This window comes from Eleutherodactylus coqui, chromosome 10, assembly GCF_035609145.1.
Source record: "Eleutherodactylus coqui strain aEleCoq1 chromosome 10, aEleCoq1.hap1, whole genome shotgun sequence".
NCBI classification, from domain to species: domain Eukaryota; kingdom Metazoa; phylum Chordata; class Amphibia; order Anura; family Eleutherodactylidae; genus Eleutherodactylus; species Eleutherodactylus coqui.
Genome location: NC_089846.1, coordinates 129,538,412 through 129,563,902, shown reverse-complemented (window position 1 = coordinate 129,563,902; position 25,491 = coordinate 129,538,412). Strand labels below are relative to the sequence as shown.

The following is a 25,491-nucleotide window of genomic DNA, read 5'->3' as shown; positions in this document are numbered from 1 at the left end:
CCCGCGCATGCGCAGTGCTGCGGAGAGCGCTGAGGTACTGAGCGGCCGCGCCTCCCACCTCACCGCGCTAGTCAGGCCTGTGGTGAACTACAAGTGTCAGCAAGCCTCTGTATTAGTGCCAGGAGCTGTACCTCCTATATATGTGGCCCCACACCTGTTAGTATAGAAGCCATATTAGCAGGTGTTCACACTTGTTGCGGTCTACTTGGTTTGGCGACCGCCTGCAGTACGGCGTTCGCGAACGACTGTAACAATCAATGGCGATGCCGGCGCTACCGCCACTGACGCCCGCACATAACACGGCTGGATGTGTACGGATTTTATAGTATATTTTCACACAGTGAAAAAATAAATTCAGCTGCATTTTCACACCCAAAATCTGCAATGAAATTCACACACGACTTTGGCGCGGACGCAGCAGCGGTTATTACGCATTAGGCTACATGCACACAGGCCATCAAAAAGGTGCGCCCGGTATTCTGGGGTGCAGCTTGCAGCGGACGTCCTGTACGTGTGCTGTCCGATGTGCTGAACACGGGGCGCTGGCACATGATATTCTTAGGCCGCCTGCAGACGGGCGGAAATTCCGCGGCGGGATTCCCCGCAGAATTTCCGCCCTTGGACGCCTGCATAGGATTGCATTACAGCACGCAATCCTATGCAGACGGCCGCGGTTTGTCGGCACGAAATCACACGCAGCATACAAACCGCAGCATGGCCTAATTCTGTGTGGGGCTCTGCGAGCCCCGCACAGAAACGTCACTCACCGGCCGCCGCCTCCGCTCTGCGCCAGCAGCCGAAACATGAAAGGGCCGGAGCTGCGGGAGCGAGTGAGTCCGCGGTTCTCTCTGCAGGCGCTCGGGTCGGGTCCCGCTGCGAGAATTCTTGCAGCCGGATCTGACCTGGCCGTCTGCAGGCGGCCTTAGGTAACTGTAGGACGCGCCGCCATTTTATTTTTTACTCAGACTATGGCCACCTGCAGACGAGCGGGTCGGATGCGGCAGCGAGAATTCTCGCCGCGGGACCCGACCCGAGAGCCTGCAGGGACGAGCGCGTACTCACCCGTGCCTGGCGGCCGGGTGAGTGCGAGCACCGCACAAAAATAGGACATGCCGCGGTTTGTTTGCCGTGCGAGATTTCGCGCGGCCAAACCGCGGCCGCCTGCATAGGAGTGCGTATTGTAATGCACTCCTATGCAAACTTTCAGTGGCGGAAATCCCGCGGGAAATACCGCCGCGGGATTTCCGCCCGTGTGCAGGCGGCCTATCAGTCCAAGAAGTAAAAGCCCGTAAACGTACACCCATTCAATGAAAGGGGCGTATTTACGAAAATTGGATAGAAATATCGTCCGTGTTCGCTTATGGTACAATAATCGGTCAGGAATAACATTCATGCACATTGATGCACGCAGACGCACTTTTTTTTAACTTAGACTGATAGGCTAATTTCACACGGCGAGCGCGTTATCGGTTCTAATACACACGTGTGATTTCCCTACGAACTGTGTGAAAAACGCCTCACATCACTACAGAGAAGTAGCGATCCTCCACCGCGGCTTTCAACGGGAAACATGGCACTCGTGGGCACCTCGCATGCTGCGCAGGGTATTTGCCAGCCCCACTGAAAACAATGGGCGAGGCATTTGCTCATGTGTATGACCCCATTCCAAAAAGTAGGGTTCATATTCGTGCGTCTCGCAACGCACAAATCTTGCGCGATTTTCTCGACCGTGTGTAGGCAGCCAAAAAAAGCGCAGTATGTCCTAATCTTGCCCGAAATGCGGATGATAATAGCACATGTCAGTATGCGGTGGTCAGCGCACGGACCGGATGTCTGACTGTTGTCCCGTGAATCTCAGACGCAACTTCTTGCGCGAGTAGCCTTAGCCCGTACTCACACAGGCGATTGCGAATTGTAAAAAAAGTTTTTCCCTTGTGATTTTCTTGCTTTTTGACACTTTCACATGATTTCCATCTGTTTTTCACGCTCATGAGAAAAAACTCAAGGTGACTAGTGATGAGCGAGCATTGCCCTAAGCGAGTACCTGCCCGCTCGAGGGAAAAGGTTCGGGTGCCAGCGGCGGGCTGGGAGCTGGGGGGAGAGCGGGGAGGAATGGAGGGGAGATCTCTCTCTCCCTCTCTCCCCCCGCCCCCCCCCTGCTGACTGCCGCAACTCACTGCTCCCCCGCGCTGGCACCCGAACCTTTTCTCTCGAGCGGGCAATGCTCGCTCGAGTAATTGCCCTTAGCGAGTATGCTCGCTCATCTCTAAAGGTGACCCAAACGATGTCATGAAACAGAAAGTCACGGTTACATGTGTTACAAAAGTATCGCATTCACGACATGAACTTCAATGGGCAATTTTCATCAGAAAATCGGACAAAAATAGAAAATGCAACTTTTTTTTGTTTTTTTTTTCAGTCTGATCCATTAGCGTAAAAGAACGCTCATGCGAAAACCCCATTCAAATCAATGCGCAAAAAAAAAGAATTGCACAGAAAAATCGCCAGCGTGAATACAGGTAAACAGGGCTCGTTAACACTCCACTCACCAACATTCTCCTGTGTGAAGCCGTCCTTGGAGTACGTTTACATGTTGCGGAATTAGAACAGGTTGAGGGCAGTTTCAGGCGACCGTAGACGCAACTATACTCGCTGGTACAGAGCGCAGTTGCGTCTGACTTAGGTTTTTGAAGGTAGGTTCTGCCCGATCTTTCCCGCATGAAGTTGATACTAAGTCTTATCTTTTCTCACCCGTACATTTAACGCGTAAGAAAACAAAACCACTGATATCCATTGAAATCAGTGGTCTCATTTTGTCGCGTTATGTGGCCGCAATTATCACGGCCGCATGAGGGGAGAAAAACACATTAGTCTATATAAGCCCTTAATGCAGTGGAAAATCCGTAGCAAGAACTGCGTCAAAATCTGCACCATTGAAAGGCTAAAATCCGCTGCAGATCCACGGCAAAAAAAAAATGCAACACACAATATGTTGTGCATTTACCTCCACCAACATACGCTACGCGTGACTGCGCTTGGGGTGTGCTCACACATAGCAGTTTTGGTATGGATTTGCTTGAAAGGGTGAAATCTGCTGCAGTTCCAAATCAAAATCCGCCACGCCTGAAGCATCTGCGCCTGACTTGCATCAAAGAACTCTAAGGCTGGGTTCCCACACGGTGTATTCCCAGCGCAAATCTTGTGGTTTGGCCACGGCTGCTTCAAAGCCCGCGGCGGTTTTGTAGCAGCTTGGCCACACGCTTTTCCGTTGCAGCCCGCGCTCCCATAGAGGAGAGCGCGACGGCAGCAGGAAAAAAAAGAATGGACATGCTGCAGCCAGGGAATACACGCCACAACGCTGGCTTCTGCCGGCTTTGCCGCGACGGATTCGCCGTCCCTTGTGGATGAGATTTCCAGAGAAATCTCATCCACATGGCTGGTGTATACCTGGATTAGCGGCCACAGGCGGATTTGCCGCGGCGAAATTCTGAGCGGAATTTCCGCGGCAAATCCGGCCTGTGTGAACCCAGCCTAAGGCCTCCTTCACACGACCGCATGTTTTTTTAAGATATGCACCGTATACTTAAATGAATGAAGATTTGCCGCAATCTTTAGCTGTGTATTTCCAGCCATTCACACGGGGAGCTGCTGCCTATATGCAAAAAAATACGTAGAAGCAATGAAAACCAGAGATTAGCAGAAATCCTCGGAATGACCAATAATGCTTAAATCAGACCTAGTCCCCCTGCCCCTCCCTACGGCTTCCCACACCTTCCACCCTGCCTATCGCATACGACCTCTACCCCTGCACCTCCTTATCACCCCACCCCGTTTGCTTCCTAATAACTGATTTCCAGATGTAATTCCCGTACTGTTTGTGTTCCCGGTGCCTTAGCTCCACCCCCCCATATCACCCCACCCCTTTGTTTCAAACTGACTGTATACCACATGTAATCTGTTGTATTTGTCTGTGTTCTCCTGTCTGTGAAAGCGCTGTAGAATAAGCTGGTGCAATACAAATAAAGATTATTATTATATTTCCATGGCGTATCAGCGAAACAATAAACTGAAATCCCTCAGTCGGCAGAAATCCTCGGAATGAATGCTAATGCTTACATTGAGCCGGCTGTCCTTGTTTCCCAGCGTTGGATACTGCTAAACTCCCTCCCCTTCCCTTTTTTTGCAGCTCCCATAGGAGTCTATGGGAGCCTCCAGCATATCTCGTGAAAACATTGGGAAAGACTTATCTTTTTACATGCTGTATAAAATCAGTCGCCGTTTTCAGTCGCCGATCTCTTATTATTCCCGCCACAATTTTTTTACGCGGCTAAAAATCACTCGTCTGAATAAATACATTGGAATCCAATGCTTCAGATGGTTGCGATTTTTTAACGCGGCTAATTTAGCTGTGTATATACAGTCATGTGAATAAGGCCCAAGGCTGGGTTCACATCAGGGAACTTTAATTTGCAATATAATTATTCAGTTTGATGCAATAAATAGAATGCAATACTATGATATTGCATTAAACTGTACTCTGACAGGCATCCTATTAAGACGTACCACGGGCACATCTCAATAGGCAATCATTAATGACAGTCCTGGGGGCTATGATACCCGGACGGCCCCCCACTATCTCATCGCATGGAGCCATTTGGGACACCAGAATCCTGATTGCTACATTTAAATGCTGCTGTTAGAATTGGCAACGGGATTAAATTAGTAACTGCCATGATCGGAGACATCTCTGATTGCAGGTGTCAGCCAACTTAATGGCTAACTGCACTGTACCAATAGCCTGCTGATTTATGAGGGTCAGGAATGGGTGAAGCAGGTCTACCAGATTCTATGTTGGAACTGATTGTTTTGTTAGCTGAATGCTCTTTAGTGCAGCGAGAACATCGTATCCTCATATCTGACTGCTGGACACAATGGGAAAGGTTCACCAATGTGTCATAAGCTGAAAACTGGCATTCGTGGGCGCTGGAAATTGTTGCAGGAGGTACGTGTCATAGTTACAGTATTCAACCGCAGAAACAGGTTTCAAGAGGGGTAATAACATCTGTTGGATTTTGTCTTTTACAAAAGGAGGGGGGCATGTTAGTCTCAGCTGATACAATATAACAGAGAACTGGTCAGACCTGGGGTAAAGCTTGTGCCCACCAATCTTTAGACTTGAAGGCATTTGTTATGAGCCGAGCAACAAGTTTGAAAATTATGGTGCCATCTCCTTCACTGAGGCGGTGGTGATAAATGTCCTCACTGTTCCCAGAGTAAGCGGAAGGAGTACTAAAAATAAAGAGTCCCTGCAATTCCTATTTCCTAGGGCTTATTCAGATGACCGTGTATCGGCCGGGTATTCACGCCCGGCCGATATACGGTGTCCCTCTCTGCAGGGGGAGAAGGCTGGAAGAGCCTGGAGCAGTGCACTGAGCTCCCCTCCCCCCCTCGGCAATATTTGCAATGGGAGGGGCGGAGCTAAGTCCCAGAATGTAGTCCCACCCCTCCCATTGCAAATAGTGCCGAGGGGCGGAGAGAGGACGGGAGCTCAGTGCGCTGCTCCCAGCACTTCCAGCTGCCTCCCCCTGCAGAGAGAGAGTGGGACACCGTATATCGGCCGGGTGTAAATAACCGGCCGATACATGGTTGTCTGAATAAGCCCTTACCTTATAATACAGGTGGGATTTTCAACAATTCTCCTCATTAATTTTAGAATATCCTTTTTTGTTGGTTGAGATTTGATTAAACTTTTTCCAGCAGCGCCATTCATAGCAACTTCGGTGATTTTTTTTTTTTTCATTCATCATGTAACTAAACCCCCAGTATATACTGTACATGTCAGCTTGTATTACTTTGGTTAGTTTTTCCTTTATATCTGGAATCTTTCTCATGTGATCTAATTCTGACAACCTGAGATTTACTTGGCTTTATGTTGTCTCAGTTTTTCAGTCTGCATAAGTCCTGTGTTCTGGACTGTACCACACAAGCTCTCTAGAGGGGGACACAGAAACTCCTATCATAGTTACTGCTGATGATTAGAGGCTCCTGTCACGCAGTTACAAGGAAGGAGATGATTTTCCTGGCATAAAGCCTGTCTGATCAGGATGAATAATGGATAGAACCACTTGGTTTAGTCTAGTGGCCAAAATATTAGTCAGAATTTTATAATCTACATTAACTAATGAGATTGGACGACAGGAACCCCAGTCAGCGGGATCTTTATTTGGTTTTAGTAGAATTATAATGGCAGCATCGTAGAAGTAGGGAGGAGGAGAGCTCTCCGATAGGCCTGTTGCAGAGTACTTTGTTATAACGGGGAGAGTTGTTCTTGATGTTTCTGATAGACCTCTATGGGAAGGCCATCTGGGCCAGGGGATTTGGGAAGTGCCAGCGATTACTTGTTGGACCTCATCTAGTGCAATCGGGGCATCTAGGGGAGCCACTTGTTCAGGGGATAGCGTTGGGAATAGCAGATCTGCTAAATAAGTAGGGACCTCTGGCGGTGATACTCCCGCTGTGCTACAGCTGAATTATAGCGTGACGGTCAGCTTCCATTGACTACAATGGAAGCCAGCTGCGTGGCAATTACAGCATGCCACTGTTTCTTTCACACTGCGGAATTCCATGGTAGAATTCCGCAGCGTGAACATTGAGCTATTAGGTTCAATAGAACCTAATAGTTGCAACATAACGCCGCGGATTTCCACCGGGTGAAACACGGCAGAGATCTAGCCGTGGGCATTAGCCCTTAGTGTGGATTTGGTGTTTGTGGAGGCGAGCAAGACCCAGCCAGGTCACTTGATTAATATCTGTAGGGTTGGAGATGTATAGGTTTTCAGCCTCAGATACTTGAGCTTCTAGTTCAAGGTCTGCCTGGGATGTGGATTTTTTAATATGGGAAATAGTGGATTTAAGGCACCCTCTAAGGTATGCCTTGAGAGTATCCCATTTCAAGGCTTGTTGGGTATTGTCATCATGAACCTCAGTGAATGTTGATAACTGGTCAGGTATGCCATCATTAGAGTCTATTAATTTAAGCCAGAAAGGATTTAATTTCCAGGCTGGAATTATTATTTGTCTGGGAAATTGCAAGGATAAGAGTATCGGGCTCTGGTTAGACATCCCTCGGGGACAGTGAGTTAGAGGATAGATAAATAACTAGCGTTGGGGAACCGCGTATGTAGTCAATTCTTGATAGTGTATTTTGACCTGAGGAATAACAAGTGTACTCATAGTTATCTGGGTGACGTAAGCGCCAGAAGTCAATCCAACCCACACTTTCAACCAGCTGTGGCATGGGAAGGTTACTCACTCCATTTGGACGTGGGGTTATTTGGAATCTGTCCTTAAATGGTTCCATGACCTGATTGTAATCTCCCATGCAGATGCCATATGCAAGAGGATATTGATGTGCAAACATAATAGCCGCTTGCAAAGTGTGAATGTTATTATGAGGCGGATTGTATATACGTAATATGACATAAGGTTTGGCTTCTATCTCCGCATAGGCGAATACAAATCTGCCCTCTGGGTCTCTACGAATATTAATAGGGTTCAATCTTATTGATCTGTGGATAAGAAGTGAAACTCCTCTGGAGAAGGAGGTGCGGAAAGAATGGAATGACAATTGAACCCTTGGCTTTTTAAGGAAATCTTATTTGTCTGTAGTTAAATGTGTTTCCTGCAGACCTATTATGTGGGGACTGGATTGTCTAATACAGGAAAAAAACTAACAAAGGAGATGATGGTTCAGCCTTCTGCCAGTATACTTATAGGTCTGTAGCTCATTTAGCTGAAAATAGCAGATAATGGTAATTACACTGTCCTCCCTGCAGGCAGAAATGGTACTGGCTCTAGTAGATGTTATGCTGTGCTGATGCATCATGGGACTAATAGAACAGCACAGAGAAAGTGAATAGGGAGAAATCTCATTATCAGGCCTCTTTCACACGGACAATGTGTTTTTACGCTGGCCGCATTGTGGCCGAAAATCACATTACTGGGAAAAGGCCGTGATCGAGTCGCAGCCCTGAGTTCCTTTGGTCAGTATAAATCGGAATTACTTCTAATACCTACATAGAGGCACCTGTCATGTTTACGCAATGTTGGCCGCTGCTAAACTCCCTCCCCCTCCCATTTTTGGCAGCTCCCAATGGAGTCTATGGGAGCTGCCAGCGTATATTGGCCGAAAGATAGGGCAAGACCTATATTTTATGGCCACATATAAAATCGGCCGCCGTATTCGTTCACCGATGTTCTATCTTCTCGGCGCGGCTAAAAATCAGCCATTGAATAAATGTATTGGAATCTAAGGCTTCAGATCGTCGCGATTTTTTATCATGCCTAAATTAGCCGCGTAAAAATGCTCGTGTGAATAAGGCCTCAAGATGTTGTCTGGTAAGTATCAGACAGGAGGCTGCACTGCATGGAAGTGACTGCAGAATGCGCAGATGTTTAGAATCTGACAGGCAGTCAGGTGAGGTGGGCAGGGATGGGAAAGTGTGTTTCAATTAGTCAGCATTTCTCAATTAGATATGTAAATTAAAAGCAGAATTACATCAAGTTCTGCTTCGTACACTGAAATCTCTTCTTGTGCGACGAGAAATAAAATTGATTTAAACAACTAATCAGCAGTGACTTTTGGAACCTATGTGCCAGCAGAGATGCCAGGAATTTGCCACTGGGCATAAGTGAATTTATTGTGTTGATTCCATTATTGTGATGGCAGACCGATTGATTCCTCCAGTCATTGTTCCCGTTCAATGCTATCAAAGTCCAGAATGCAATGTCCGCAGTGCGAACACAAACGAACTCTCCCCACTGTGGTAATTGGCCAGCAATGCAGATGAGCGTTGTGAGATCAGGCACTTGTTAGGTCGCATTCACATAAGCGCTCTTTCACAGGAGCGCAGGCATTTTAACGTTTTCTTGCCGGTGCCGTAAAATAGTGTGAGAGGTAGAGATGAGCGAGCATACTCGCTAAGGGCAATTGCTCGATCGAGCATTGCCCATAGCGAGTACCTGCCCGCTTGTGAGCAAAGATTCGCTGCCGGCTGGGAGCGGCGGGGAGGAATGGAGGGGAGATCTTTCTCTCTCCCTCTCTCCTCCCCGCTCCCCCCTGCTCATGGCCGCAACTCACCTGTCACCCGCGCCGGCAGCCGAACCTTTTCTTGCGAGCGGGGAGATACTCGCTAAGGACAATGCTCGATCGAGTAATTGTCCTTAGCGAGTATGCTCGCTCATCTCTAGTGAGAGGCCTTTTTTTCCGCCAGGGTAATTAGCGTTTTCTCGCCCATTCACACGACCGTGGTCTTTAGCGAGAAAATACGTCGTACCCCGGAAAACCCTCGCTCGGCCTAAATCCTCTGAATGACTTCTAATGCCTACATAGAGGCACCTGTATGCCTCCCCCTCCCTTTGTTTCCCTGGATTTGGTCCCAATCCACAGCAACAGATCCACAAGCAAATCTGGACCAAAATGGTGCAGATTTCTTGGAGTGGAATTCCCTGCGGATAATTCGGATGGACTTCCACATCAACTCTGCGTGGTGTGCACATATGCTTACCCCGAGGTTCCTCTCCAAGAAAAGTTTGCTAGTTTCCTACATCCATGCCTTTGTAACTAGCGATGAGCAAGCACGCTCGGATAAGGCAGTTACTCGAGCGAGCATCGCTCTTCTCGAGTAACTGCATTCTCGTACGAGCAGGCTCGGGGAGGGGGAGAGAGAGATCTCTCTCACTCTCTCCCCCCCCGCTCTCCCCTGCTACCCCTCGCCGCCCATCCGAGCCTGCTCGGACGAGAATGCAATTACTCGAGAAGAGCGATGCTCGCTCATCTCTATTTGCAACCAATGAATGCAGGATGCACCCAGGAGCGACAAGTACCGATGTCTGACATTGGGGTGAGATTTCTTCCAGCCCCAACAAATGAGACTATGTTCATTGCATCAAATAAAAGTATAGTAATAGTTCATATTACAAAGGAGTTTTATGGCACTTGGATGACGGCACTATTCACATATATACATCTGTGAGCGGCATTAAATGTGGTCTAGATTCCTCATACAATATTTCCCGGATCTGTGATCCTTCCACACATTGCTATGGCCAATGACACAGAGGATGAGATGATCCATGATGGCACGATTAAATTACATGTTATTTACATTATTTTTTTATTATTACTGAAAAATGCAACACAAACCAAATGTAGAAAATGACTGTCCGTTTTACAATAAAAGTATCGTATAGGCGTACATAGAAAACGCAGGATCTTCAGATTTCTTTCACAGACGTAATTTAACACAGAATCTCGGTTGTCTGTAACGTATTCCTCGGTCACATGTTCAGCGATAAACAGTTAAAACAGATGACGTTTCTGCCGTTTTTCCATGTCTGTATGGAGGGAGAGTGCGGCCGGAGCTGAATGCGCTCCCAATGATGACGTGAACAAACGCGGTCGTAGTCCCGCTGCGCTAAAACCTTCATGTTCGCAGAACAACCATTGTTATAAGACCTGAAAGAGGAATCAAAGGAGACAATCTAGGAGTCATCCGTGTTTCACTGCTTGGCATTACGTATCTTACAATAGTGTATCATGAAGGATATTACAGATTATTATAGATATTTAGAAATATTTTTCTAATACTTGACAGTACCGTATAACTTTATAGTATGAGTCTCACATTTAAGTCACGAGAAAAGGGGTAGGTGGGACTACAGCCATCTGCAGGCTAAAGAAGGAACTGCAGTCCCCCGAGTCAAAGATTTTCAAAGCAGTTGGAAAATTAAACCATTAATTGTAAATATCTACCGCAGGGATCATTGGGCTGTGAATACAGCTGAATGCATTAATAATGGTGTTGGGGCTCATTCTGACGGGCATATGTAGTTTCGGTAGTGTAAATATGCAGCATCTGTATTCACCGAAACAGCGTGTATTCAAAGCATATTTTCACCTTTTGCATCTTTTTGGGCAACTAAATACATAGTGATCACTGCTTATTTAAACATGCCAAAAAAAAAAGACCTGCCAGGGGGAAGCATTGATTTCATGGGGGCATGACAATGATGGCCGCATAACGGGACGAAACTAAATGATTGATTTCAATGGCTTCATTTTCATTAGCGGTATTAGTAGTACAGGCAAAAAAATAGGACTTTCCCGCACGTAGTTAATACAATGTGCAAGAAATATTGGGCAGGACCTATGTTCCCGCTTTTTTTTTTTCTGACTCGCGCTTAGGAGTTTGAAAGGTAAAGAAAAAAAACCAGATTTTTACCGCATTCATGCTCAACTACACTTCATAGCGTCGAGCATAGTGGCGCAGACCCCTGTGTGTAGAAGCCTTGAATATGCATTCATATTGATTTCAATGGGCTATTTCGGAGTGCAATACACACCAAATCAGACGTGCTGCTTTTTTTGACGCGACCTAAAGGTTTATTCAGAAGACCGTATATCGGCCGGTATTTGCGCTGGCCGATATATGGCGCCTCTCTCTGCAGGGGGAGGAGGCTGGAAGGGCCGGGAGCAGTGCTCTGAGCTCCTGTCTCCTATCCACTATTTGCAATAAGAGGAGGCGGTACGGGGGCAGGGCTAAATTCCGGGAATTAGCTCCACCTCCCCTCATTGCAAATGGTGCAGAGGGGCGGAGAGGGGGCGGGAGTTCAGAGCACTGCTCCCGGCTCTTCCAGGCTCCTCCCCCTGCAGAGAGGGACGCCGTATATCGGACGGGCGTGAATACCTGGCCGATATACAGTTGTCTGCATAAGCCCTAAAGTTGTGTGAAAAATCCATTTGTCTGAATACCCCAATGTAAATCAATGGGGATTCAGCAATGCATACTATGCAGTATTGCGCAGCGCAACAGCCGTGTGAATGAGCCCTTACAAACATGCAATATTTTGCAGTGATGTGAATTAGCCAGAACGCTGTAAAGGTTTGTTCACAGGCTGCAGAAATGCTGCAGATTTGGCTACAGAAAATCCAAAGCATAGTGGGTGAGATTTCAAGCATCAGCAGCATAAATTGCCCGGCGGTGCGGATTGTAAATCCACAGAACATCGACTTATGTTGCAGATTTTTGTGTGATTTTACCTCTTCAGATCAGGGGGTGAAATAAGCATCAAGACCTGCGTGTAACATTTGGGGATTTTGCTATAGATCTACACCAAAATCAGTAGTGGATTTTCTGGTGCAGAAATGTCCCAACATGTGATCGTACCTTGAGGATACGTCCCATAATGCAGTAACTGTTAGCGGCTGAAGCCCCGCCTGTAACGGCCAGAAGATTTGACCGATTGGCCACATGCGGTTTATGGCATCGTGGGGCCGTACCCTGAGGTCCCATTTAGACAGCACATGATCCCCTACCAGTTTGCGAGGCCATTTATCTTTCACGGATCAATGCCCATATGAAAAAAATAAGTAAAAATCGATGCATTTCCTATTATGATCTGTTTTCACAGCCGAGAACAGCAAATGTGGGGGATCTGTGAGCACTGGAAAGCACACAAACCCCGCGTGCAAATTTAGAGGTGGCTAAATTAGGAGGCAGTGCGGCAAATTTACTATGATTTACGCGGCTGTCATAAACCACTGCCTAAATGCACAGCAGCTGAGAGCTGGCATAGATGTGGCGCACACAACGGCCTGAGACGCACCTACTTTATTAAGAGGCTTACGCTTCCTAATAAATGAAGAGCATTTCTCTCCAGCGTACTTTATAGGAAGACGTGCGCAGAAAGCTCTTGTCTTGATATAATCCCCACAGAGTGTTTATACATGAGAGCCAGACTGCATACGGCAAAGAGAATAGAAGTATTGTTATAGGGACGTGCTGGCACAGGAACTGCAGAACTGTAACGTCAGGGACTGATAAGGAGTTAGCGATTATAAAACATTCTATGTTCTTTTCGCTTCTGGGAATTTTTGTAAACATGTGCGTATTAAAGCAACCTTCCAGTCCTGGACTAACAAAGATGGCCGCACCAGCTTCTCTGACTACCTGATATACACTGTGCATTAGTAGGAGACATTGCATGCTCCTCTGACTGGACAGCACTGGTCAATCTAAGCAGGTGTAGCGTCTTGGACTAAGGGCGGACTCAGACGAGCGTTTCAGTGGTTTCGTTTTCAGTACCTCTTTACCCGGCCGTGATATGTACAGTCAGGAGAAGGTAGGGCCTGCCCTATGTTTCCCACAAGTAGTTATTAAACTATGTGCGGGAGACATCAGGCAGCCGCTATCTTCCCGCCTCTTTTTTTCAAACTTTTGCTCTCTGGCGCAGAGTTTGAACTGCCAGCGAGGGAGAAGAAATCTTCCTAGTTCAGGCGCAGCTACGCTCCGTACAGCCGAGTGTTGTTGCGCCTATGGCACTGTGAATAAGCCCTAATGATCTATACTAACGCACAGCGTACATCAGGTAGTCAGAGAAGCTGGTGTGGCCATCTTTGTTTTTCCAGGCTCGGAGAGTCGTATGAAATTTGTTACAGAAGGTAAAACCCTGGTAGCCACTTTTTCATTAGATTCAAGCACAGTGGTGTGGGCTAACCAGCAGTGCCGAATATTTTTTTATGAGTAAGGCCTCGTTCACACGAGCGCTGTTTTAGCGCATTAGAGGCGTGCAAAGAAAGCGCTTCTATTCCTATAGAACCGTTCAGAAGAAGGAATTTTAGGCGCGCTAAATACTCGCACCTAAGAAGAATAGGACATGCGACTACAGCGCTGACATCCCAAGTCTGCGGTGCGTGAAAAGATAGGACCTGATCTATCTTTGGCGCGTGCTTTCCATAGACTCCTATAGGAGCTGGATTACATGCACCACGCACCTCCGATTGTGTGAACGGGCAATGCCACAGCTAATTTAAATAGCTGGAAATCACCCGTTGACGCGATCTCTAGTGCAGTACAGCCGCAATCTTTTCACACTCCTATACTGCGCAAAAATAGCGCCTGTGTGAACCAGTCCCAAGGGGAAGAAAACTAGTAGAGTAGCTCTCTCCCCCCCCCCACTCCCCTCTGCAACCCCCCGCTCACCCCCGGCGCCCCCGAATCTTTTCGCCCGAGTAGTCAGTTACTCGGAAAAAGCGGTGCTCAAGTGCAAAAACGCCTGAAACGAGTACGCTCGCTCATCTCTAGTAACAACCTCTCTTGGCTCTAACAAAGAGCTCCTGCCCACGAGCAATGCGGAATACGTCTGCGGATTTCCGCAATTCAAAACAAAAAGGTGCCAGCAAATGATCGTGTTTTTCCGCAGTCTCCATTCCTTGATATTAATGGAGCCCTCCTGCTGCAGATAAAACAGAACATGCCGCAAGTTTTTTCCCTGCTGCGAAAATCCGCGGTAGAAATCCGCAGCAGGCAGAAAGCTATTAGCTTCAATAGGACCTTGCCACTGTGGAATTCACGTGCGGTTTTCCGCCACGGGAAACGCGGTGCAAATCCATCTGTGGGCGTTCACCCAAAATGTCCAGGTCAGGCAAAAATGTAGAAGCCTTTTTATTTCCTTTTAATGTACTGTACATATTCTAATTAAACCATGTATTGCTTAATGTCCCCCAAGGGGGACGAGCCGGAGCCTTATGCCAAGTGCCCGCTATAATATTAGTATCGTTACCTAAAACGTAGGCAGCCACTAATTTCTGATTCACACTTAAGTGGAGGTAGAGAGGCACCACAGATTCCATTTCACCCAAAGTGGGCATCATCAGTGCGGCAATGCAAACCATGCCAAGGAAGACCATCAGCAGACTGGGTCCTGAGGAAGAATGTCTGACGTCTGGAGGAATAAGTAAGAACAAATACAAAGTGTTTGCATGTTTGTAAAATGCAGATTTTCAACGAGATTTTGCCAAATGACAGCTAGACCTCTGCAGAAGGTGACTGTGATCAGCAACTCTACCCGAATGATAATGATGAGTGAGCTCACACGTCGCAGCGTGGCCAAGGTGTGTCTGCAATATGGCTGAAAGTTGTGCCAACGTGGTTTTTATTGCAAAATGGTGCAAAGTGACTGTTAGGAGTCACACAGAGTTGTGGTTAACACCAAAACTGTTGCTGACAGGCCTTATTCACACCAGCATCAATGAATAGCTAAGCACTGGCTGTAATTGGCTGAGCGCTCAGCCAATCTGCACAGCCCTTTCAGGAGGTGGGGATTTTTAAATCTACGCCTGCTGAAAGTGCTTGACAGCAGTGCCGGGGAGCCAGCCGGAGGACGCGTCTGAGCATAAGTAAAGGTGAGTAAAGTTTTTTTTTTTTAACCAGCTAGGGATGATTTTCAGGGCAGGACTTATATTTCAAGCCCTTCCCCAAAAATCACACTGCGGGGGTTGCCACAAAATCACTGCTTTCAATGGGGTCGGCAACAGCACCGACCCCATTGTAAGCAATGGGACAGCATCCTGGACCCGCGGGGATGAAGGAAACTCCTGCCACAGCTGTCGCAGAAGTCCGCGGCATACTCCTATATGTTTTCAATAGGGCTAGCGCAAAAAATAAAGACGCCAGTGGGTGTGAGCCCTAAGGCTACATTCAGACAGGCGAGAATCTCGCATGAGTTTTGTGTGTTGTGAGACGCACGAATATGAACTGCACTCTTTTGAATGGACTTTTTCACAGTGCAGCGAGGAAAAAAAATTGTAGCATGTTCTATCTTTTGGAACTCCTCGCCAATTGTTTTCAATGGGACCTTTAAAGACATCGCTTGGCACTCGCATGCCGTGCGATGTCTTCCATTGAAAGCAGGAAGACAGGCGTTTCTGAACAAAAAACACCTTGCATCCGCATGAAAAACGCATGTTGGCAAGCAAAATATTGTTCGGTGCCCCGTGTGAATGTAGTCAGATCCGTCACACAATGGTTTCCTCTGACTTAGAATGAGGTCTGTTGCTTTGCAAAAAAAAAAAATAGCAATGGCATCTGAACAGATCATTACAAATAGATACACTATATGGACAAAAGTATTTGGACACGGCAGAAAATCAGCAAATATGCAAATACTGAGTTTGCTGCACGGCATGCTGGGAAGGGGATGGGTAAAATAAAACGCTGCTCATTTTGCAATAACTATTCATTCATCCGATCGAGCCCTTGTGGGACGAATCGGAGCGACAGGTACGACACTGCCACCCTCGCCCATCCTCACAACCATGTCTTCTCACAGCCTTGTATGAGGAATTGCGGCTATTCCTGCCCGGACTTACAGAGAACTTGTGGAAAGTACGCCTTGACGCGTTACCGCTGTAATACAAGCAGAAGGAGAGCCGACACATCACTAAAAAGAAAAATATAGCACTTTTTCTGAAAAACGGGCCGTGTCCAAATACTTTTGTCCATATAGAGCAGTGTTCCCCAACTCCAGTCCTCAGGGACCACCAATAGGTCATGTTTTCAGGATTTCCTCAGTGTTGCACAGGTGATGTAATTATTGTCAGTGCCTCAGACATTGCCACAGGTGTTCTTGCTATAGGATATCCTGAAAACATGACCTGTTGGTGGTCCCTGAGGACTGGAGTTGGGGACCCCTGATATAGAGTATGTGTTCCCAAAATACACGATTCTCCTCTTGTTGCCTGTATTTCATACATCAATGAGATGATTGCTGATTTACTGTATAATGATTATATTGTATAATGAGTCCCATTCTTCTGCACATTTCTGTGATTTCACTCACCTGGCTGGCAAGGCGTCTGCTCAAAGAAGACACTTTCCGCTAAATGTTCCTTGATCCTCTTCTCTTCTTCCTCTTTGTGCTGTTGCTCCTTAGCGGATGGAAGAAGTGTTGCTATTACCTCTTTGCGACCCAGCGCTTTTCTCTGACTTTGTTCGGACACTTGAAGGCGAAATTTGTCAATAACGCCGAAGTGACTGGCTCGGACATCTTTGTGTCGGATAACACTGGAATACAGAAAAATAAAGACAAACAATTAAGTAAACAACATTATAAAACCGAAACACCGTCACAATATAAACAGATTATAACACGTTTTGATAATATAACTGCAACTATTTAGATACAAGATGTTGTTGAACATCAATTAAAGTACAGATCACGGCGCAGCGGGTCTCAGAGGGCAGCGGGAAGGCTATGAGGGGAGGCTGAATGCAGCTTTCCCTAAGGGAAGATAGATCTGTGCAGCGCAGCCGGACCGAAAAATAGTAAAAGAGCAAAGGTAATAAAGTTGTTATATATACACGATACAAGGAATTGGACACCTGAGCAAGAATCACAAGCAGTATTAATTTCCATATGTTAATTCTTAGTGGGGCCCCCTTTGGCCCTAATAACATCAGTTACTCTCCGTGGCTTACTTTTTACTAATATCTCATACACTTCAGCTGGTGTTTCCCTGCATTTATCCTGCAAAGATTTGGCAAGTTCTCTCAAATAAGATGCATCGGCCCGTCTACAATGGTGCAAGGAGCGTCATCAATGAACAGCTGAGCAATGGAAGAGTGACAAATCGCGCTCCTGTCTTCTAATCAGATGGCTGTACCTGATTGTGGAGGATGATGGGGAACGCCTTTAGTCTGAGCGTGTTCTGCCAAGAGTTAAGCATGACGAAGGTTCTGTTATGGTCTTGTGATGTTTTTGTGGCATGGTCTTGGCCTTTTGGTTGTAGTGGCAAGAACCATGAACACGAAGCTGTACCCTGACAGTCTAGACTATAATGTGCTGCCAAATGTTTGGGAATACTCTGGGATTGGTCAGCCATACTCCCAACAAGACATCGTGCCTTGTCACAAATCCAAGGCTGCTTTACGTTGGTTTGAGGACACGGATTGGACTGGCTGCACAGAGTCCCGACCTGAACCCTACTGAACATATGAACAGTGTCTGTCTACTCTGAGAGAACTTGCCAGATGTTTGCAGGATGAATGGGAGGAAATACCAGCTGAAGTGTGTCAGGCATTAGTAGAAAGATGGATTTTCCTATAGCTGAATAGGGATACGGACAAGTTTTGAAAAGCCATTTTTTATTCAAAGCGTCTGGAATCGGCTAATGAAATACATTGACACAAAGGCTTAAAGGTGACTTATTTACATAAAAAATGTGCATTTACTTTTTCCCATGATATCACAAAAAATGCAAATAAACAAATGACAAAATGAAGCTTTATTTATCATGAAGAAAGCTTTCAAACCTGCATGGTCTAGAAAACCAAAAATGTGCTTGACCGTGAACAGAGGAAAATAGTCTTGGAATGGATAAATGATAAAGCAATGCAGCTATAGAGGGGTAAATGCTGATTTAGTTTTCCACAGTTGTGGATAGATCCCTATGGTCTTAGCTACGTATATAAAGATGGCCTCCTTCAGCGACAGTCCCCCGAGATCAGCACTTGTACCGCGAAGTGTAAGCACTGTGTATTCTCTGTTACGTATGATATAACAGATCCCTTGTCTGTTTATCCTGTTCATGAGAATAATCCACATGGGCTATAAAATACTCACATATCGACACAGCACTGAGGTTTCACCGCACCAGCAGCATCAACAACCGCGTACTTGTTTGGGGATGTACACAGGACTGCAGAGAAGGGAGAGAGCGGCGGTGAGTAGGTGGCTGCATTATATTCATACTCTTACATTACAAACCACATTAATGCTCTGGGGAAAGAAATCTGCATTTTGCCTTGTGCCACATTTACCCCTTGTAGGGTGAGATGTGAAATCTAGCAAAATCCACCGTAAAATCTCTGTTTAACCCTTTCCAATCCACTGTCTGACGTCTGAAGACATTATGACTTAAGGCTGTACAGCTCCGATGTTGGAAGACGTCCGTCGGGGTTCTCTTACTGTATATTGCCAGCCTCTCTGCTTTCGGAGGGTATCCATCATGTCACCTCATGCAGTACTGGCTTTAGCCAGCAGATAGCGCTGTTGTATAACAGCAGAAAAAGAGTAAGCCCCCTAGGAAAACCAGGATACAAATTGGATTGGAAAGGGTTAAATCCCATTTAAATACAGAAACGGCAACATAAGGCGACTCACCGCCCTACTGGGAAGTCAAGCGCTCAAAAGTACCGTATCCTCACAGTTATAGACAAAGTATCAATAAAAGTGAACTTAGATTTCAAGACTGCTCAAAATAGATGAAATACACCAAATTTATTAAATGCATAATTAAAAGAATAAAAATGCAAATATTTCTTACAAGAGTCACCTGACACGAGGCCACACAGCGAAAACTAAAACAATAAATCGTAAAATTAAAGATTATACCCATATGGTCTTACATGGAAAAAAGAAGTCCTCATTAGAGATAAGCGAGCACGCTCGGTTAAGGCAGATACTCGAGCGAGCATCGCTCTTCTCGAGCAGCTGTATACTCATCTGAGCAAATGCAGGGGGGTGGCGGGGAGAGTGAGAGAGATCTCTCTCCCCCCCTGCTCACCCCCGCCGCCCCCCCAAGCCTGCTCGGACGAGTATTCAGTTACTCGAGAAGAGCAATGCTCACTCAAGTATCTGCCTTAACCGAGCGTGCTCGCTCATCTCTTGTCTTCATGAATCCAGAGAAAATGTCACAGGTGGAGGTAACTGCACTGTAATCACTATCACTATTTAGGACTGGTATCTGACTATTAGACAGTAACTGCATTAATTAGACATATGCTAGTTCTGAGCCATCTAAGGCCTTATTTACACAACCGTATTAGGTATTCAGCTGCGTAAAAAAAAAAATTGCCCAAAAATCGAGACCACGTGAAGCATTTGATTTCAATGTATTAACACATCTTCTTAACACTATGACCATTGCTATATAGTGGCGTAGGTTGCAGTCGGATGTACGTGTTGGGAATATTCCTGGCATATACGTCTGCCAAAGGTACAACTGTGATGTCAACACTACCTAAATGTATTTTCACATATTTAAGTCAATTGGGAAAAATCACAAATACAGCACAGATGGGGATTAGTGATGATTGAGCATTGTCCTTAGCGAGTACCTGTCCGCTCGAGAGAAAAGGTTCGGGTGCCGGCGGCGGGCAGGGAGCTGCGGGGGAGAGCGGGGAGGAACGGAGGGGAGATTTCTCTCTCCCTCTCTCACCCCCCCCCCCCCGCCGCAACTCACCTGTCACCCGCGCCAGCAGCCGAACCTCTTCTCTCGAGCGGGCAGGTACTCGCTAAGGGCAATGCTTGCTTGAGCAATTGCCCTTAGCGAGTATGCTCGCTCATCACTAATGGGGATGCTTTGTCCTTTAACTTCTGCCTCCCCACCAACAAAAGGGGGGCGCTTCACTGGTTGAGAAACCAGTCTCTAAGTAATCCAGCATGCACTAAAAATCCCATACATTTACAATATGTGAATGAAACTTTTATAAATGCCATTCCCATGTGAATCCTACCAAGAGACTGGAGGTGATAGTAATAGACTCTATTGTCCCTTTAAAGTGTGGCAGAAGCACAAGGTCTTTGGTTATGCAGTGGAGGATTGCGTGCGCCAGCATACAGCGGGCGATCTGGCTTGGCAGGACATCACAGTTTACTTAGGAAGGGAGTACTTCATGAACGTGCCAGAATGTTACTTTGCATTGTCATTTTCCTTGAACACTTGTGTCACGTGGTTCATGTGTGGAGTGTTCCAGGATGGAATCATGGGTGGAGAGCGAACGCAGAAGGGCTTCAGCCCCTAAATCACTTGTCATTAAAAATCGTAGGTTTTTTTATTAACTCCAAAAACGTCATTCTATATACAGGCCGATCGTCGTTTGATTTTTATGCCTGCAGAAACTGAATGACAAACAAATGATCGTTGGTCGTACAGCCGCTGTCAGCATTTACACTGGAGGATTCATTGAGATTCCCACGATCCAGTGAGAATCTGAACGATGAACATTCCATGTAAGAGATTCCTTAGTTTTGAGCCCTTACCCAGGGGCGTAGCTAAAGACTCATGGGCCCAGGTACAGAAGTTTATCTTGGGCACCCCCAACTTCTCTTAACCCCTTAACACAGAGGCGTAACTTGAAGCTCCGGGGCCCCAATCCAAAACCTGTTACAGGGCCCCCAACTATAATGCTTTATTCATAGTACTGGCTCCCTATATGAGAAGAGAAGCCTTATGGGCCCCCTAAGGCTCCTGGGCCCGGGTGCAACCATATCCCCACCACCACCACCACCGATGGGGGGGGGATATGGTTGCACCACATCTTCTCACCGATCTTCTCCTGTAGTCCTCCTGGGTCACGTCACCTCCAGCCAGCTGGATCCTCTTCTTCCTGTTATGAAGCGCCCATTCCTTACACTTCACTTCCTGTGGCTCAGTGTACAGGTCACTAGTGACGTAGCGTTCACTGCCTAGCAGGGGATGCCGAATCCTTGGCAGCCTGCTTTAGGGCACAGGTGGCGGGTCTCGCCATGAGTGTTTATATAGTATATGAACACTCATGGCGAGGCCCCGCACCTGCACACTAAAGCAGGCCGCCGAGGATTCGGCATCCCCTGCTAGGCAGTGAACGCTACGTCACTAGTGACCTGTACACTGACCTGCAGGAAGCAGAATGCTACATCACAGGACATAGAAGAATCGGCCGGCTGGAGGTGACATGACCCTGCGGACTGGAGGAGCCAGGAGAAGATGTGGTAAGAGGATGACCTGGGGAGGAATAGCTAAGTATTGCATTTTTTTTCGTCTAATGACAAAACCCCTTTAACTCTTTCCTAAAATGAAGAATTCGTCAAAACCAAAAAGTGTTGATTAAACTGTTGCGAAACTTACCTTTAAACTTTAAGGCAAATTCATATGGGTTATACAAAGTTAACACCTGCTTATGAGTTGTCTGATCATCAGCATAAAATATAAGTTCAGTTGGAAAGACAAACACAGGAAGGTTTCCTTCCACTAACTCTGGCTGCCGTTTGTGTTGCTGCATTGGCACAGTATCTGTATTTCCTTCCCAGCTCTTTTTGTCTCCCGGACTTTCAAGTCTTGTTTTCTTGGTGCTTGGAAGACCTCTAGTGCATGCTGTCAGTTCTGCAGGAGGAAGAGGAACATTAATACTGCAGTCCAACTCGCCGTGTTCACAACAGACGGACAATCCTTGCAGTAACTCTAAACCCCGCTTCATTCTGCGCCGTGAAGATAAAGGAACTGGAGCCGCATCTAACATCAGGAACCTTTCTAAACCATTCAGCGCTCGCCTTCCATAATACAACAGACCTACATTGGAGCTCAGTTCCTATTCTGCTTCTAGATTCAGGGACGCTGAGGATTTTTTTAAGGACACGAATAAATGGAAGTTTTGCAAATATACTTTTTTTTAGAAATATGAAAACCAAATATGAAGGGGGGCCTAAACTTACAGCCTTCAACACTGTCCATAGGCAGCACTGTATAAACAGGTGATGAAAGAACAACTCATTATATAAGGTAGAATTGTCACATGACCTCCCACGCGGGATACAGTAACATTCCTTCCATAATATACTGCTGGAGCATACCACAAATGCTGACAGAATAAAGCTCTTTGTGTTTCCATGTAAAATTGGGAGATCAGGAACAAAATACGGCCGTGCACATGTACTTCTATAAATCGTAGGTCCAAAACTCTTCATGTAGCTTAAATGTGATCCATCACCACCTTTATGCTGCTCTCTGAGGGCAACACATGGTAGAGGAAGACACGATGATTACTGCAAGATGTCAGAGACGTATATCTTATCAGTAGCAGCACACACACAGAGGACTACAGGAAGTAGTCCTCGATATTAATGAGCTGCGATCTACCCCCACTCACCCTCACAGCTCATGCATATCGAGGACTACTTTCCTATAGTCCTATGTGTGGCTAGTGACTGGCTCCAGCACCTCTATGTATACTACCTTATGTACTTATAAAACAGCTGGGCCATTGTGCAGAACAAGCACTTTTCCCTCAGCTGTCGCCCTGCTTTCCGCATAGATTGTCAGCTCTTGTAAGCACACTTATTGATTGGTTTAATACCATATGTAATGTATGACTTTGTTCATGTTCCCTCTGATTTGTATATATGTTGGCGCTATATAGAGATTATTATGTCTAAGCCTCCATCCTGCTCCCTCCCACTGTGTTTCTTACAAACTGTTCTCGTTATACATTGTATCCATACAGATGCAGCAAACTTTAACTTGACACTTAATGCATTAAATACAAAGTTGCTGCAAACTTGTCACCTAACGCAACAAAAGCCATTGGAAAACCCCTATTTAGGCCCCCTGCACAAGGGCGAAAATTCCGCGGCGAGATTTCCTGCTGAATTTCTGCCCGTGGAAGGTGCCATAGGATTGCGTTAGAAAACGCAATCCTAGGCAGACAGACGCAATTTGTCCACACGGAAAACAAATTGCGGCATGCTCTATTTCCGTGCGCGTCTCGCAGAGGCCCGCACAGAAATGTCACTGCCGGGCCGTCGGCTCCGCTCTGCGCATGCGCCGGCTGACCGACAGCCGGCACATTAAAGAGCCGGAGCCACGGGAGAGGTGAGCGCCATGCTGATCCCTGCAGGGGCTCAAGTCGGGTCCTGCTCCGAGAATTCTTGCAACGGGATCCGACCTGGCCGTCAACAGGTGGCCTAAGGCTTGCTGCAACTGTGTATTTAACATGTTAAGTGTCAAGTGAACCCCTTAAGGACGCTGCCTATTTCGGCCATAAGGACGCAACTATCTCCACTTTTTTTCTGGGGGGCAGAGAGAGAAAACAACAAATTTCCCATGATTATTTTATTTTTACACTTTTGCACAATAAAACCCCTTTTTTAAATGTATTTATTTTTACACCGCTGCATTCAAAGTCCCATAACTTTTGGGAGACAAATTGAACAAAATAAACATATTTCCTCCATTTTTTAGGGTTTTTTAAGTGCAGGTTAAATATTGTGTTCAATTTATTGTACAGGTTGTACGATGAACCCAAATATGTGGGTTTTTTAATTTTTTTCTTTTTACAAACATAAAAGTGCGCTGAAAAGGTTTTTTTTGTCATTTTTAACGTTTTTATTTTTACATTTGTTATGTCCCTGTAGGGGACTTGAACCATAAAAGTTGTGCTCGCAATGACAATCTATTACAGTACTTCTGTTCTGCAGTGCAGAGTAGCTCATAATAGCGATCAAAGACCATGGCAGGCATGAACACCAGTGTATGGAGTCTGATTGCCATGTCGTCACGGAGTGGTAATGACGCAAGCTCCCTCTGTGAACCCTTTACATGCCTCGATGTACATTGATTGTTCTCATCCATCCCCTCTGTTGTAGTGGGAGGCTGGCTATCAGTAACAGCCGGCTCCTGCTGCAAGATGGCCCTGGCGGCTCCAGTTCTGGAATGGGCGACCCAGCGTTGCAGCGCCACGGTTCTCCTGTTGACAGCAAGTTAGGTGATCGCTTCCTACCAATCAGAGGCTGCAGTGTAATTGTTTGGAACTCCTGGCATCATGGCGCCCAGAATGTGAGAATTGATGGCAGAAGAAAGGACATCTGTTATCTAGTCCCATAGTAGTGATTTCCATAGCCGCACTGCTAAGATAGCAGTTAAATATTAAGATTGTGCCACCGCCAGGGGGGGACATATAGCATACTGTCGTGTTATTGAATTCAAGATATAAACTCCCCCAGCCGACGTTTATCATATAACTCTATAGCTGGGCAGGGGATTTGGAGATCTGTAACTTTAACCCTCTCCAATCCACTGTCTGACATCTGAGGACATTCTGATTTAAGGCTGTACAGCTCCGATGTTAGAAGACGTCCGTCGGGGTTCTCTTACTGTATATTGCCAGCCTCTCTGCTGTCGGAGCCTATCCAACGTGTCACCTCATGCAGTACTGGCTTTAGCCAGCAGATAGCGCCGTTGTATAACGATAGAAAAAGTGTAAGCCCCCTAGGAAAACCAGGATACAAATTGGATTGGAAAGGGTTAAATTAGAGTTCCCAGTGCTGTAAAGACATATAAGGAAATTAATCAGCACATAATTCTGGAACTAGAATAATGTACATAATAGACAGTAATTGGCGTGCACATAAAATAATGTGGTATTTGTAGTTCAAGTTGTGGCATGAGTGTAACAGTCCCGTTACGGATAACATATGGATTGACTTCTTCAGAAAGCAATATCCTGCGATCTCCTTCCGTACTGCAGCAAATGTTGTGGCGGTAACTACAACAGCGAGCAGATGAACTTTCTATTGTCCACCCTCTGGCAGTGATTCCTGCTTTCATTGAGCTGCCAAACAGGTAAGCATGCTGTGCTCCTGCCAAAGCTTCAGGATGTCCCGTTTATCTTTCCATCTCTATACAGTCTAAAGGGTTGTCCAGGACTTTACAACGGATAGCTTATCCCGATGGTAGGTCATCAATAGTTGCTCAGTGGGGGTCTGCTGTTCGGGATCTGCACTGATCAGTTGATATTGAGCCAGCTGTCATTGTGGACAAAGCTAGAAGTAGATAGTTCTGTCCGTAGGGCAGTGGTCCGATTTGGTACTACAGGCACAGCTCCCACTGAACTC

At 46.3% G+C, this 25,491-nt stretch overlaps 1 protein-coding gene across 2 annotated transcripts in view; it reads right to left on the bottom strand.

The window, feature by feature from the left end:
* Positions 1 to 9,969: 9,969 nt before the first annotated feature.
* MOSPD1 (motile sperm domain containing 1) overlaps positions 9,970 to 25,491 on the bottom strand; it is a 47,487-nt gene continuing 31,965 nt past the window's right edge. For both annotated transcript variants that reach the window (XM_066581839.1, XM_066581837.1), the window contains exons 3-7: positions 21,731 to 21,985; positions 18,463 to 18,538; positions 16,681 to 16,904; positions 14,623 to 14,784; positions 9,970 to 10,516 (exon numbers count right to left, since the gene is read on the bottom strand). In XM_066581839.1, coding sequence (XP_066437936.1) covers positions 10,485 to 10,516; positions 14,623 to 14,784; positions 16,681 to 16,904; positions 18,463 to 18,538; positions 21,731 to 21,884 — 648 coding nt within the window. In that variant the 5' untranslated portion in view covers positions 21,885 to 21,985 and the 3' untranslated portion in view covers positions 9,970 to 10,484. The remainder of the gene's footprint in view (positions 10,517 to 14,622; positions 14,785 to 16,680; positions 16,905 to 18,462; positions 18,539 to 21,730; positions 21,986 to 25,491) is intronic.